This window comes from Oryzias latipes, chromosome 9 (genome assembly GCF_053564925.1).
Source record: "Oryzias latipes strain Hd-rR chromosome 9, Olatipes_Hd-rR_3.1".
In the NCBI taxonomy this organism is placed as follows: domain Eukaryota; kingdom Metazoa; phylum Chordata; class Actinopteri; order Beloniformes; family Adrianichthyidae; genus Oryzias; species Oryzias latipes.
This window is the reverse complement of record NC_136245.1, coordinates 10,907,342-10,923,744: the sequence shown is the minus strand read 5'-3', so window position 1 is coordinate 10,923,744 and position 16,403 is coordinate 10,907,342. Positions and strand designations below refer to the sequence as shown.

Genomic DNA, 16,403 nt, shown 5'->3' with positions numbered 1-16,403 from the left:
AATCTAATACTAGTTAAACATTTAACACCAGAGCTTTTGCTCCACTACAGACATTCTTTTGACTATCATAACTCTTCAACTGTTGACACAGTTGACATATATCCAGCACATTTTGAAGCGGCGAAAGACATCCTTGCGCTGATTTGCAGCACTTTCTTACGCAGTCAACGTACGTCAGCTTAATTTGTTGCAGAAAAAAGCAGCACTGTACCGTTATGCAAAACTTTATTAACTTAAACTGTTGCATAACGGTGCACAGCCTAATTGTGTTAGTTTTAAAGCCATTTTTTTCAGTGTCAGAATCAGCTAATACACATCGATCATATAAACAGTCGAAGAGTTTTGGTATGTCAACGAGCGTGTGTTACTTATGGCTCAACGGCGACATCTCTAAGTGTTGAGCCACGTTCACACCGACCTCGGCATCCCCCCTTCAAGCGGCCATTTCCATTGAAAAGAATTTGTAAACACACATTTCAGGCTGCCGCATTCAAAACTCCCACGGTCACGCTTAGCTATGCACGGTTCTACTACAATTTTCGGATTCTGGTGTGGCTCTTTCTTACAAAATATCATTGAGTGCACATTCCAAGTTAAACCAGGTCTAACTTTAATCAGAGACTTGGATTTGGTAGTGACATATGGATGGCTTTCTATTTAATTCATGGAAGTTCCAACCTTTGGAAAAATTGATGATTGATGATTTTCTTAATATTTGAAATTAATAATTACAGTTTGTGCCCTGACCGAATTATATGACACCAAGTCTTTCAAATATCGAAATAAAGCTGTGGATTAAAAAGTCTGAAGTAAGATTGCACCACTTCAACTTTTCACACCAAGCCTCTTCCAACTGTAGGTGGTGGACACACACCAAAAAAAGAAGCCCTGCCCTGCTTGTCCAGTGTGAATACCTTTGGCTAAATGCGTGTTCAAGAACTTCCATTTAGTCTCTAATGCCTGGTGTGTCTATAGCTTAGAAGCGTTAAATCAAGGATGACCAGGGTAAAGACTGTCCTTTTGTCCAGAACTGGCAGCGCTTTATCACCAACCACCCCTGTCTCATCTTAACCAGATGTATCCTCTCTGCACCTGTCTTGTTTTTACGTGGATTTGCTCTTCAAGTCTTTGTAAATGTAGCTTAGCAGATGCACCGCTACTGTTTATTGTTGTGCTGTTGTTTACTCTTCCTGTTTATCACAGCACAGCACCTGCCGTCCAGATGGTCTCACTCTGGGAGCTAACTCACTCGTCATACACCTGGGCTGTCCACACACATAAAAACACGTCTTTATGTGTGCAGATGTCTTTTTTTTAGACCTAGATCTAGGTGATCAAACATTAGTAATCAATCAACAGTCATTTTTGCTGGATGTTTATCTGTATTTACCATGGTGTCTTTTCTTAGAACCTTCCTCCATTCTGCTGCAGTCTGTCTTCAGCATGTCTATTCTTTTTACCAAAAGATGCTGGCAGTATGTGTGTAGAAAGCTCAAAAAGAAAGGGACTGAGGAAAAAACAGAGATTTCACCACCTACACTCACTAAAGCAGCGTTTCTGTCAAGAGGGAAATCTCCAGGCTGTGAAAAAAAAAATACCCCAGCAGACTCCAAAACATTGAAAAACCTCCTAAAGACACCGTATTTTTCCATATACACCTTTTTCCACTTTGCATCGAATAATCCTGCAGAAAATCTGTTAAGCTGCTACAAAATGTTTTTCACATGTTTTTAAGTTGCCTTTTAAAAAAACAGGAAATTATGGTCATGACTGAAGAGCTTTAAAAAAAACTAAAAAGCTTTTTTTTTATTTGTATTCAAAAACACAGTAAAAAAAACATGTATTACATTAAACAGTGCAAAAGTTGGAAGCAATTTCCCATTTTAGTTGATATAAGAACCCCTTATCTTTGTGCAACATAAATGCTGATAATGTTGGTTTATGGCAACAAGCTGATGATAGCTCTAGGGCTGGGCTCATGGTTTTTTTTATGCTGAGGCCAAAAGATATGTGTGATTTTAAAAAGAGATGCTGAATGCAGAATGGGTGAAGACCATCAAATTCAACAAAGGTATGTGATGCATTGGGACAGGTGGGTGGGGTGGGGTGGATTAGACAGGGTGTGGGAGTAGGCCTGCTTAGAAATTGGCTTTAATTCTCTGGACAAGTGTAGCAAGCCTCTGCTACTGACACCCTCTTGTTCAAGATCCCCGCTATTATTTTAAATGTTACTGAGGCCAAGGTGTTTACATCTGAAGTCAAACGAACAACACATATGATTGATTCATAAAAGGGGAAAAAAAGGATGCGCTTCTTCTAGTCTTTGTGCCGGCCAATTATGCAACATTGATCACTGCAAAAATGTGTGTTTGTTCACATTCTAATAAGCTCCTTAGCACAGAATGTGTTCTCATTTCTGCCTCCGAGGCAAGACTGATGTGTTTACGTGCTTTGAAAGGAGCAGGGAAGCTATGTAAAATAGTGTTAATCAGAGCTGCTTTTGATGCGGCTGACAGCATCATTAGACGGAAGGTGTATGCTCGGCTGTCTCTGCAGCTCATCTCATGCACAGCACCGGCTAAAAGCTGCTACGATCTACGTGATTAAATCAATCCAGTCGACACCATGACAAGTCGGGCTGATTTATCTGACGTGCCAGGAATGTGGTAATACACACAGAATCAGTCCAACAGTTGAGCAATAAATCTACGGAGCCAGCTTAAAGGCTGCTAAACATGACTGGAGTGGTGCAACAAATGGCTCTTCAAAGCAGCTCACAGATAAAATAGAAGCACAAAAGGGATGGGTTTGAATTGGTTTTGCAATGAAGATCAGCAGGCGCACGCTGGAGCTGAGTAAGATGCAAACTTCATGTTACACAGCAGCCGACAGACTCTTACTGGATGTTCTGATAAACCCAAGCTTTTGAAAGTCAGTGAACACGGACAGGCAAAGCTTTGTTCCTTGGAGCGTGATGATGGCTGGTCAAATCTCAAGCTAGGTTAATACCATTCTTTGCAACGCGCCTTCAAGCGACCACTTTCAAAGTAAAGTCTATGTAAACGCATGTCTTGAACTTCCACATTCAGAACTCTTGCGTTCATGCATAGTTATGCACATTTTAAAGAATATTTTTGGGTTCTACGTACAAAACACGACTATGGAACACAAGTTGAAATTAAACCAGTTATATTTTGACCAGTCAGGAACTTGGATTTGGTAATAACATATGGATGGCGTCCCTTTTAACCCTTGTGCTATCCTAGGCACTTTAACATTGGGAGTTGGGTCATCTAGACCCACTAGACAGTGCTCTGAACCTTTTTTCTTCAATGATTTGTGATCTTCACTGGTGTCCATGGGTTACATGAAATTTTCCACCTTTATCCACCTCTGTCATAGTAGGAATAACACATCAATGTAAAGGTGGGGTCATCTAAGATAGCACAAGGGTTAATTCACAAAAGTGCCAGCCATTTGAAAATTGATCATGGGGGAGAAATGAATAATTTCAGTTTGTGCCCATCCAGAATTCTATGACACCAAGTCTTTCATGTATCAGAATAGAGCTGTGAAAGAAAAAGCCTAAAGCAAGATTCACGAGACTTGCACCACTTCCACATTTTGCACCAGAACCTCCTTTTGCTAAACCAGTAGTAGGAGGAGAAGAAGCCCCTCCCCTCCAGGCTAAATGGGCCTCAGAACCCATGTTTAGCACATTTTTGAACTTGTGTCACATGATACCTGGACAAACATTACCAAAAGTGGCTGAATGGTAGTTTGACTTTTCGCTATTTGGTTGTTCACCTTTCGGCACATCCTGTTAGGCGTCGCCACAGCAAACCAGCTTTCCCTGATTCGCACAGAGAGTTTTATGATGGATGCCTGACACGACATTGTAAGGCACAGGGAGACCAGATACTAAGGACTTGCATGTCCTGGAACGCAGGTTTCCTGCGTGACAGTCCTACATCCAGCCAACTGTGCCATCCAGCTGCTTCTTGCTGTTATTTCAATCCCAATCAAAACCATGATGCTTTTGTGCCTGCTTTATATCTTTTTTTAAGCTTAAGATAGGTATATTGACAGCATTACATTCACATCCACATCTGTTTGATCAGCTGAATTTTATAGCACAACTGTCACACTTCCTGTCTGCTGACAGACTTCAGACTTCGACCACAGCAGGAAACAGTTCTAGCCCACTTAGACCTTTTATTATCACCCTTTAAACCTGTAATATATCCTGTGGCTGGAGGTGTCTCTATGTTTTTAACATCTCCCTGATTTCATGCAATCATTCATAGTTTTTAATAACCTTTATAAAAATCAAATCAAAAGCTTCATTTCCTTGTAGGCTTGAAAATAAAAAAAGGGTAAAAGGCATCTCCACCACTGTCCGCCTCAGCCAAACCAGGAGATGTGGATAACTGTCATGCCCAAATGGCTGTGATGGTTTTATTGAGCTGTCCTTTCTGATGCCCGACAGATTTGAAGAAAGACAATCCAAACAGTAATTGTAAGAAAAAATAATAATTCTACATGTGCAACATTTGCAAAGACTGGAAAATATTAAATTTTGTTTATCCATATGTAAACATCTTTTGACAAAAAAATTTTTTTGAAGATTAATCTGTCTTTGAAAGAATATTTCAGTATTTACTTTTCATTAGATTGTAAACAGAGGTATCCATATATGTAGACATCACATTTAGGTTATATTATCACACTAGCTAGGGTTAACTCAAATATTAGCTTAGGCCTTAGGCATGCTTTTCTTTAGCCTTTCAGAGTAAACTATATCCATATATATGATAGCATATTACCTTTGGCACAGTTAAGAGCTTTTTTTTATGAATATAAATTATTTTAGCAGGTATTATTCCTACGCTGAAGTAAGACGACTCGATCTCTGAGACACTGCCTTTCGCGTTTTGTTGGTGTCGCCTATTTCATAACGTCATCCTAGAGTCGGCCTCGGCAGTGTGTCTACTTTTCTCCCACAAAAACAACCAACATCTGCACTTTTGCAAAGATGGATGTACATATTGACCACATAAAAGGAAGTCATTTTGCCGATTACGGCTAGCTCCGTGGAGAAAGTGGGCGTGTGTTAGTCTGGGTCGGTGCTGATAGCTACTGGAATGAATCTAAGAACCCACTTGTTTCTGTGGATTGGGAGGGGCTGGTGCTAAGAGTGCAGGTTTTTAGAGGAATGCTCAGAAATGCGTAAAAAGATCAAAACACCCCGTTGGGGTCCATTTTCTGTGAGGAATTAACATTACAGTATTCTTAAAAGCTCAAAAGAAGATTTTTTTTATGATATAGGCCCCTTTAAGAGGTTAATGACACTATGTACAGCTCAACTAAGGGGTAAACAGAAAAACTCTTCACATTTAATCACAACATTATATATGAGTACATGCCAACAGTTTATTAACATGAGAGAGAAAAAAAGACGTTTTACTCATTTATCTATCATTGTTTGATGCATTGTTTAAAAAAATGTTATAAATTAAGGCTCCAATAAGATATTGTATTTTTATTAAACATATTAGGAACACAGAAATAACGTATTTGAACTTTCAGTGAGCTGAAAGAGGATTTTCATATTAAACATGTAATAGGGGAAACATGTTTTTATTGCCGCCTAAATGTCACTTGCACCAAAGTCAGAGATGATCGTTCAGTTACATCAGAAAAAATGTAGATGCCCGGGGTTTTGAGGACCACTGATGTAAATGAGGGATTTATCCCTAAGCGATAAGACACAACTTTTAGATTATTGTTCTGATAAAGACAAATCAAAGTCAATATTTCAATATTTCCCCTTTTTTGCATCACTGTAGTTAATTTTTAGACTAAGAACAGCTGTGAAAGCACTTTGCAATGTATCTCTGGCTTCCTATAATAGATTATTAACGGTAAACGGAAGCATAGTTCACCCGGTATGTCAGCCACTTTGCTGTGCTACAAGTTTGTTTTGAGATTTGGAAGTGGCAGCTCTGATTCAGCCACAGAAGGAGTGGCAGGAACTCTAAAGACAGCCCTGAAAAGTGTCTGTGACGCTGTTCCAGTGAGGCGTACCCTTCAGAGCTGTTTGTGCCTCCTGAATAATTACTGGCCTTGGATGGAAGAGAGTGCAATGGAAAAAGTGTGATGATATACATTAGACATCTCTCTGTATCTGCCCCCCCCCCCTGCACACTCAAGTCTGCTTTTCTGCACCCTAAGCTCCATTTGTGAGAAACTACCCCCCCCCCCCCTTTTTTTAACCTTCTGCAAGCAACTTCAGGATTGCTGACATTCCTCTGTGCAGAATCCATGAATCCTCCTTTGGGGGCGGGGTTGAATGTGCTTCACTGTGGATCTCAAGGCCCCAGGATAACCACATACAGCCAAGCACTTAATTGTTGCCGGCAAGGAAACCTGTGTTAGATTTTATGCACTTGTACACCCCCCCCCCCCCCCCCCTTTTTATCCGCACACACACTCACACGCTTCACTCCCCATGCAGCCTGCAACAGCAACAAAGCTCTCTCATACTGTTGCCAGGGTAACACAGCCGGGTCAAACCAGTCCAGCCGTCTCTCTTGTTCCAGGCTGCGACCCCCCCCCCCCCCCCCCCCCCCCCCCCCAGCAACAAGGAGAGTGTTGAGAGCTAAACGAAGAATAAAATGAAGTCATTTTACAAGTTAAAGGGTTTGACCTAAACTGAAAATACATTTGAGTGTGCATTTCCCCGCAGTACAGGCTTTATCATGTAATGTCTACATCAGTAAGCCTCTCTATTATTTGCTGGTTCTTGCTGAGCCGCCGTGCACTGCTGCTCTCGTGTCGGAAAAAGACATTTCTGAAATGATGCCTTCCAGAAAAAATCAACCTGAGATAAAGAGAGATTTTCAGGAAAACTTTATTTTTTTTCCCTCTGCAGCAAAAGGTGAAGAATCCTCCTTTATTTTCTGTCTTCATTATAGCTTTTTATGAGCAAATGCTGCAGACTTGAGTGAATAATGAGATAAGAAGATTAAGCCTTAAACAAGAAAACCTGTGGTGCTCCAGCTTTTCTAGACTTACAAGTAGATAAATTACATACATATTATGGATAATGTTTTTTATTTGTCTAAAAATTTTCGTTGCATGTCTCTAACATAACATTACATTAAGGAAGTGCTTTTTAACCAATAAATCGTCGTATTGTAGTGTACCGTGGGAAATTTTTCTATTTCACCTTGTATAATTTCTGCATTATAAGAAGCACTTAAAAGCCATACTTTTTTTTTCCAGAAAAATGATAGTTTTAATAATCTGAAGCCCATTTATAATCTGAATTAATTCGGATTGTGCTTATTGATGTTAAAGTGATTTAGAGAGGTACACTGCGCTCTGTCAAAATGTCAGTGTTTTTTTTAAGAGTTGCAATTGAGGTTTGATGTCACTTTAAATACGCTAATGTGGCTAACGTGTAGCGGTGTGGGACTTTTTTTCCCGTGTTACTAACAAGGTTAGTAGTCACAGTTATGCTTTCTTTAGCTGTACTAGTACTTGTTTCAACATAAATAAGCTAATTCTGTTGTGGAAAAAAAGTGTGCCGTTATGCAACACTCACGTTTGTGTTCCATAACGATTCACGTTGATTGCGATAAAGCAATTCATGTTGGTTGCACGAACGGGTTGAGGGGTTACAGTATGTCAAAGGGTGTGTGTTATTTAAGTGTCGCCGGTGAGCCGGTGACATGTCAGGGATCAAAGGGTCAAGCACGAGCCTTAGGGGAACTGGACACACCTGCGCTCCCTTTTAAAATGCCACCCCTCTTGTCTATGAGTCTTCAGGGACCCAAACAACACCAAAACTTGCAGTCAACCCCCAATCAGGTATATGGGACGAAGGCATAGGGAGTGCTTCATTGAGCTGTTTGGTTTGGGCAGGGGGTTGCAGGGCTGCTGACAAAAAAGTTTAGGTTTAGGTTCAATAGGGCCATGCCATATTATAGTGTTAACAATCCTGCCAGTGTCCTTTTGTTTGTGAAAAGTATTTGCATACATATACACGTGGAATGAAAGCAGTGCAGCTTTGCATGATTTTTTAGTTCCTAGGCTCCAAGGCTTGTGAGGAAGGCTCTAAGGGGAAATGTGAAAGTGGTTTAACTACTTTGTTTAACCATGGTATAAACATTTTCAGTACAATTGTTGCAGGTCATTTATTTTAGCCTCTTGTAGCTGACGCACTTGCAAGCTCATAATAGGAGGAAGTGCGAGCTGCAGGTGGCGTTAAGGCCAGAAGTGAATAAATCAAACAAGCATCATTAAAGCACTTACGGGACCGTTAAAGCACACTGGGGTTGGAACGCTGGAGATGGAAGGCATTTTTCACACAATTTTCCTGTGGGGTCAAGACCATATTTTGATGATAGTGTTTAAGGTCTTTCACGTTCTTTTGTGTGTGTGCCTGAGGAAGCAGCATGTGGAGAACAAAAACTGTCGACAACAGATACAAAAAGTGGATTTTTGTAGTAATAGTCAAAATTGACCTTCTAATGTTTTGTACACATCAGGCATTTATTGCATGTCCAAGAACATGCTAAATGGGCATTCTTGAATGCGCTTTTAGCGTAAAATGTTTATACTGGACTGTCACTACCCGATACTATCGCATGATGTACCTGTAGCTGGAAGAGGCTTGTTGTAAATTGTTGAAAAAGTTTAAGTCTTTGGAATCTTGTTCCAGGCTTTTTCTTTCACAGCTATTTTTCAGTATGAAAGACTTGGAATCTTATAATTCCTACCATGTGTCACTACCAAATCCGAGTCCCTGATTGGTCAAAGTTCAACTGGTTTAATTTGTGCGTTCAATGTCCACACGTTTTGTACATAGAGCCTGAAAACAGACTTAAAAACTTGCTTAGCAATGCGTGAATGCAAGAGTTTTGAACGCGGAAACCCAAAATGCGCACAATTTCTATTGGAAGTGGACACTTGAACGTTTCTGAACTCGGTGCGAAGGATCACACATTTTTTCTATTTTTTCCCTTATAAACTGGTCAAGTTGATAATGCATATTGTTATTCTTTAAGATACAGATTGCCCCTATGGAATTATTCTGTATTTATATTCTTTGCTCAGTATTCTTCTTGATAACTGAGTGAGTCAACAGTCACAAGCTGTGTCCTATTTAGCATGTCAGCTGCCCCACATAGCACCCTGGAGGCCCGGGCTTAACTTTACGCCCACAGAGCTCTCCAACCCAACCAGCTGATTGTCATTTATTTACTCCTGAGGTTTTCTTTTTGAACAGCCACTGCTGCGCCTGCATTATTAGCCCACTTTAATGTTGAAACGAAAGGTCAGAGAAACAATGCATCTGCCACCGTCTGACCTCTGCTTACAGATTAGAGTATCTTGCATCCAAAGGGGGAAAGGAATGCGTAGAGGCAGTCTGAGAGATAGATTCTTCTAGGGATTTCAAAATAAAGTATCCTATTCAGTATTTTAATGAATAATGCTCCTCCTTTTTTTGTAATGGGGATGAGACTTAGCCATTTTCTCAAAAAGCTCAATGTTTTCCAAGCTTTCAATTGTTTTTCAGATTTCCTGTAACTGCATAACCCTTATAAGGCATCTTGTCAAAAAAAATCTGACACGTAATTGACCCCCTCCCTCAAAGCAGGCTTGTACAAAGAACAACGAAGAAGATGGTGGAATAAAATCAGTTCTCAAGTTCTTAGTGATTGGTGATGGACAGAAGATGAAGCCTGGTTCTGTTATTTTCGTAGTTGCGACAGCTCTTTAATGATTGCCCTCCAGGCAGTGAATGGCATACAAGTTGCCTGCTAATAGCATTTTCTCCCTCAGGATAAGTGAATGTATTTGTTCATAAGGTGAGGAGAGCTGCTTTGTTTGGCAAAATAATGTTCGCCTGGGCCATTAAAATTCTAGGATGATGAACTGTCAAGAGGGTTTGTTTGGCAGCTTTTTATCCATGCATGAAAATGTCTAAATTAATGGTCACTTGACTTACAAACTCATCTAATGCTGTCTCAATAAAGCACATCGGATCGCCTGCATGACTAAAAGGTGCAGCAAAAGTGAATAAACCTTTTCTTAAATTGTTTAAATCTAAAAGTCAAGGATAAAAATACAGAAAAAGTCATATTTACTCCTTTTTTTGCACTTATATGGAAAGAAAGGTCATATTGCTGACATGTGCATAAATGTTTTGTGTGTAGCTTTTGATTATTAACCTTTCAGAAGCCAGTAAATTTACATACTGTATCTCCACAGATCAAAATTTGCTTTTTAAAAATAAGGACACTACAGAGCTAAATTAGACCTTTGGATAAAAATGACATAAACATTGTTAAAAATGCACAAATTAAGCTAATAAAAAATAAATCAGAGCAAAACACAATATCATATGTTAGCAAAATGTTACCGGATTTTTTTTTATTCCATGATCTGCTCCTTTGATTAGTAACTGCAATAAATCATGCTAATAAAGAAATTAAAAGAATTATACATTATATATATTATAGAGACACGTGACCAACAACCGGATGGCGATGTGCTCCCCGGGAGGAACTGGCGGCCACATCGGAAGCCACCAGAGGTCCCACAGCGTCACACCGCTCACCAAAGGTTGAGCGTGTCATTTGGAATTGTTGGATCCACAGCTCCTGTGTAAAACCACCAACCACCATTTCCCAAAACGGCTTCATACGTAGCCCCTCCCACCTGTAATGAGCTCGCCGCTCCACGGCCTGAAAAGGCTTTGAAAGCTAATTTAATAGAAAATATTAGAAAATCAAAGAGTTGCTCACATTTGTGTTTTTAAATGATTTATCACATAGGTTGGTTTGTGTTCATTTGCATGATTAGGATTTAATAAAAACGGTGTAATTACAAAATGTCCACATTTAACAGTCAGATTTTAAAGTTCCCTAAATTAAAAATTATATTATATTTTAGAAATGTTGTGATAACATACAGGCTACTAGCTGTATGCACAGAACTCTGCAGGTGCAAAACAGCACTAGACATTTAAAAATCACACTGATTTGAATGGATACGTTTCCCACCTTTCCTATGTTTACATTCCTGAAGGCGTGTTTAGCATTTGCTGTTCGCACTAGACTAGCAAGGGGGTCATTTTCTTCTTTTCAATTTTATTTTTTTGCCATTGTTTGCTATTGCTTGTCTGCCACATACAGCTAGAAGGCCCTTGATGCAAAAAAGGTCAAAGCGGTGCAAATCTCATGAATCTTGCTCCAGGCTTGCCCCAACCCAGCTCTATTACGATATATGAAAGATTTGGTGTCATATAATTCCAGCTGGGCCCAAACTCCAATTATTAATGTCTCCTCCATGGCCTATTTTCAAACGGTTGGTACATCCGGGAATGAAAAGGTACACTATCCAAACGTCACTACCAAATCCAAGTTTATGATAGGTCAAATTTCTACCTGGTTTTACTTTCAACGTATATTCCATATTTTTTAAATAGAGCAAAATGATTGTAAAAACTTGTGTAGCTATGAGTTTTGATGCAGAAGCTCGAAACGTGCGAAAAAAGACTTTTTATTGGAAGTGGTCACTTGAATGCTTGAGTGGTGTGAATGTAGTTTTAGACTGATCGTTTGTGAGCATGAACATCTATTGCTGACTGTGTCATACTTGTCTCTCATTACAGTAGTTTTAGCTCTAGCTTCCAGTTCTCCGACCCGACCCTTTGCAGGATGGCTCAGCCATGTGGATCTGTTTCAAACAGCAACACATAGCACAATTTAATAAATTAAATCAAAGTAAACCAAACCCAAGGGGTGAAAGGCGATAAAGTCATGACAGACACAAGTAGGGTCAGCAGCCAACATTGTTGTCCCCCGATGACGGATGTGTATATGGGCCAGCATGTGCATCTCTACTGCATCATATCGGCTCTGCTCTCTGTGTCTGTGCAACTTCACCTTGCTTTGACCTCAGCTCTGTAATTAACTGTGTACTCATGTGTGCTGTGTATCTTGAGGAACAGGCTGGCTAAACCCAAGCAACCAAGTAACGAGTAAAAAGTGTTTTTACCGACGTTCAAAACTGATAGTAACCTTTGCTACTGGGTCTCAGTACAATACAGTTCCTTAATGGTACGTTTATCAATACCAAAATCAATTAAAGTACATATTGCACAAAATTGGTTCTTTTAAGATGAATAATTTGTGTCCTGACATCGTCCAGTTTAACTTACTTCATGAACAATATTCAGTACTTAAATAATGGTTATCTGGGGTCTTAATTTGTATCATGCAGGGCTGTTCTGATATCCATCTTTTATTTTGGCCTGCGGATTTAAAATCAACAATCTCCTCATCTCGAACCAAACCCTCCTGCAAAGCCCCCAGACGTACAAGAGGTGGTATATTTGACTCTGGATGGTTGTTATCATGCCAACATTTAGACGCTTTAGAATTTTCATTGCAATTTTTCTTTTGTGTTTCATAGTTTAGTATTGTTGTGTTGTCACTCATGTGGGGCACCTTTTTACTATAGACAGACCCTTGTGTTGACTTTAGTGGGTGAAAAATGGAACTGTCTTTGTGGTGATGCCAGCTGTCACCAAGCAGGAGAGTAAGGATGATGCCAGAACTTTAAAATTTGATAGACTAGTGTGACTGCAACAACTTGTCAACATGATTGATTTTTGCCACCAATAAAAAAACCAATAACATTTGGCATTCGTTGGTCGTGTTATGAAAGCCATGCTAAATCAATTCACATGTTAAGTAACAGTTTTTGGGGGGGGTTTTGGAAATATTTTATTGGAGACAACATAGTTTGTGCCGTTGCTAAAGTAGACATAGCAGGAATTGTACCGTTTAGACACTGCTGAGAGTAAATAAGAGAAGACTCCACAGAAGTAGAAGAAAAAAAAGAAAAATAAAGAAAAAGATAGATGTCAACAGCAAAAGTCAGAATGATTTTGATTTCCTGCTAATATTTTTTTTTAAATGTAATTTAATTAAATACTTATAGCATAATGTTTATGCTAAAATCCAACCCACAAGTCAAACACAAATCTTTTTTGAAAAGACTTTTGCATGCATCTTTCGGGCTACAGCCATGAAAACTCTCACATTTACTCGTAGAAACGCAACTTTCTACCATTTTTGAGCTCTATGTACTAAACGCCATTGAACGAGTGTTGAATACTAATCAGCGACTCGGATTTGGTAGTGACGTATGGACGGCATTTTTTTTAATTCATGGAAGTACCAACCGTTTGAAAATTGATCACCAAGAAGAAATTTATAATTGCGTTTTGTGCCTGGCTGGAATTATATGAAACCAAGTCAGTCATGTTTCAGAATAGAGCTGTCGAGAAAAAAACCTGGAACAAGATTCAGGAGATTTGACATCTGGCACCAGGCCTCTTCCAACTGCAGGTACATGCGCTAGTATCAGGTAGAGACAGTCCAGTGTGAACACTGCATGCAAAAAAGTGAGTTCATGAACCTGCATCATATGTCCCGTGTGAACTTTAAAAGGTTAAACAAGAAAAGAATACAATGCTGACATAAACACCTGCTTGTTGATCACCTTTTTTCCCATATGTGTATTCAAAAAGTCTTTAAAAAAAAAGATCTATTTGGTATGTTTCATGAAAGGTTTTGATAAATGTCAATACCTTAGTATCTATATGAATATGCCAATCTGAGGAGGTCATAGATTAAACAATGATGTCGTATTGTTTTTTTCAGTGCGGAAGCAGATAACCAACAGAGTGAGAAGCAGCAGAGTAACTCCAATAGCACTGACGACATCCTGTCTGCTTATCAGAGTATGATGAATGTAAGGAGGTGTTTGTAGAAAGGAAAACAGAATAAAAACATCCCAAGCAGTCATATATCGTATTTGAATTCTAATCCACAAACATTGATTCACTGCGTGTTGTATCTAAAGCATTAAAACATGATTAAAGGGGCAAAATTGTTTGGTCATAGAATAAACGTTAAAGCAACTAAATTTTCTCCAGTGCGCATTAAAGCTGTACTTTGTATCATAAGCTTATTATGTCCGAGCCATAAAGTAATTATGGCTCCAGGAAAGCATTGTTCTGCTATTGACAAGATTAAAGATGACTTTAGAGTCGGCCGCTCCCCTCTCCAGTGTTTGCTTGCTTTCTATAAGCCAGAAGGGAAAGGGTCCGCCAACTTGACTGTTTGCCAGCTGTGTCACACCCTTTATCCTTCCTTTAACACATTTATCTCCTACCGTTCTCCTCATCCATCCACACACGTCTGCTCTGGTCTTGTTGGAAGGCAGGTGGAGGTGTCATTTTTCATGGCTGTGTCATCAGCTGCCTTTTCCATTTTTTTTCTTTTTGATTTGTAAAGGACTTAATCTCCTCTGACACGTTAAATGCAGCTCGTCCTGAGACTGTATTCCCTCACAGAAAGTTAGAAACTTCCGACATGAAGCTTTGTAGTTTTTTCACCAGCTCGGTTTCTGTGCCCACAGAAGACGACAGGAGTTGTGAAGACACCCGACAAGAAGGAGTGGTGGAAGGACAAAAAGGTGGCAAAGCAGCAGAAGAAGGAAGATGAGGAGGTGGAGGGGGAAGAGGAGAACGTTCAGCCAGTGGTGGATCCCCTGGAGAACGGCTTCCTTCATCACGCTCAGCGGGAGCAGGAAAGAATGAACGAGAGGCTGCTGAAGAGAACTTATTCCAAGAAGATCAAAACGGTAAGTGTTTGCCTTTGTTGCTTATTCTAATATCTCACAAGAGGGGAGTTGAATAACATCTAGAGAAGTTGCATGTGCACTGTGTGGATTGTTGGGAAATTTGTGTTTCTACCGCTCTCTTTGATGTTAAATATTAATATCTATATTCCATGCCTGGCCTCTGTTTCATGGATCTGCAGTTGGGTGTTGGTGCTAAAAGGCCATTTTGTGTGCAATAGTATTGATGTTAGATACAAAATGCTTCTTTGTCCTTTTTTGTGCAGCTAAACTTGTGTTCTCAGTGAAAAATAGCACATTACAAAAAAAAAAAGCTTGTATTAAAAAAATAAAACAAACACATTGTCGTTGAAATCAACAGCCCTTTGTCATTATAGCCTGTCTGGTTGTCATTATTCCAATATTCAGTTATTTGGTTGATTAACCCAGTGTTTTTCAACCTTTTTTGAGCCACGGCACACTTTAACCTTGACAAAAATCCCGCGGCACACCAGCATCCACAAAAAAAAAAAAAACAGAAATTCATGGTCTGTATTGATCGACAGCGCCCCCCCCCCCGCGAACTAACGTGCATTTTGGTGATAATTGTGGCCGGGAAGGCAGGAAGTTGCGGCTGTTTTTTTCTAAGAGATGAAATGAAAGTTAAATTATTAAATTAGAAAATTTAGAAACTGTTTGTTTGTTGTGGTTTCAAGACGTTTCACAAGGACAACTCATTGTGCAGAAAGACTCGCGTCTCTGAGCTTCATTGTTTTGTTCACTTGTTCCACGGTCTGACACCGGACTCTGTGTATATTTTTGTTTGAATTGAGCGACTTTATCAGCAGAATTAAGAACAAGGAAGTGAAAACTTTAACCACTTCTGATTGGTCAGACTGATGACATGTGATTAAGCCTTCAAGAATGATTGGCGGAGACAGTTAAAGGGGCGGGACTTTTCCGCAAACTATCATAGCTGTTGGTAAATCGCGGTACAGTCATTCTTTAATAGAATTAAATAAACACAAAGAAAAAGTAATTTTAAGATCTTTTATATTCCTAACTACTCAGTGTTTTATCAGGGCCTGTTTGGATGAACAAAGAGCTGATTTCCTGGAGAAGAAAATTGTTTTTCGATCAGTTAATGAGGACAATTTCCCATGGCACACTTGACCATCTCCCACGGCACACTAGTGTGCCGCGGCACACTGGTTGAAAAACACTGGATTAACCTATTCGGTTAACCTTTTGAGCTCTGTGTTAAGGCAGTAGAGCTTTATTCATAAGCACACACAAAAAGCAATCCGAAGTGCTTTATAGACACTAGCTGCGTTCCCCTTGAATATGAAATTGCTCTAATTGGATTTACAATAATAAATTCGGCCGATGGAAACGCGACAATTTTGAAAAAATAACGCATTTATCGAAAAGAGTTTTGTGGTTGGAGTTGTTGGTTTTTGAGGCATATCGAAATTGATATATTTTGCAAAACTGCAATGGAAACACTTTTTTGGACCAACTTTGCACAGGTAGCCAGATTGTAGATAGCCATGGCAATGCGTTTGTTGGTAAGGGCTGTCTTGGCACTGCACAGTGAGCGCCACAAGGGGTCTCACAGCTCACAAAAAACTGAGCGTGTCCTGCGGAAGAGTTGGATCCACAGCTCCTCTGTAAAATTACCAACCATGATTTCCCCA

The 16,403-nt window shown here is 39.7% G+C and overlaps 1 protein-coding gene across 17 annotated transcripts in view; it reads left to right on the top strand.

The window, feature by feature from the left end:
• The window catches only part of fbrsl1 (fibrosin-like 1), a 358,217-nt gene that overhangs the window by 86,181 nt on the left and 255,633 nt on the right, over positions 1–16,403 (top strand). For all 17 annotated transcript variants that reach the window (XM_078952652.1, XM_023958686.2, XM_078952659.1 and 14 more), the window contains exon 2: positions 14,506–14,730. In XM_078952652.1, coding sequence (XP_078808778.1) covers positions 14,506–14,730 — 225 coding nt within the window. The remainder of the gene's footprint in view (positions 1–14,505; positions 14,731–16,403) is intronic.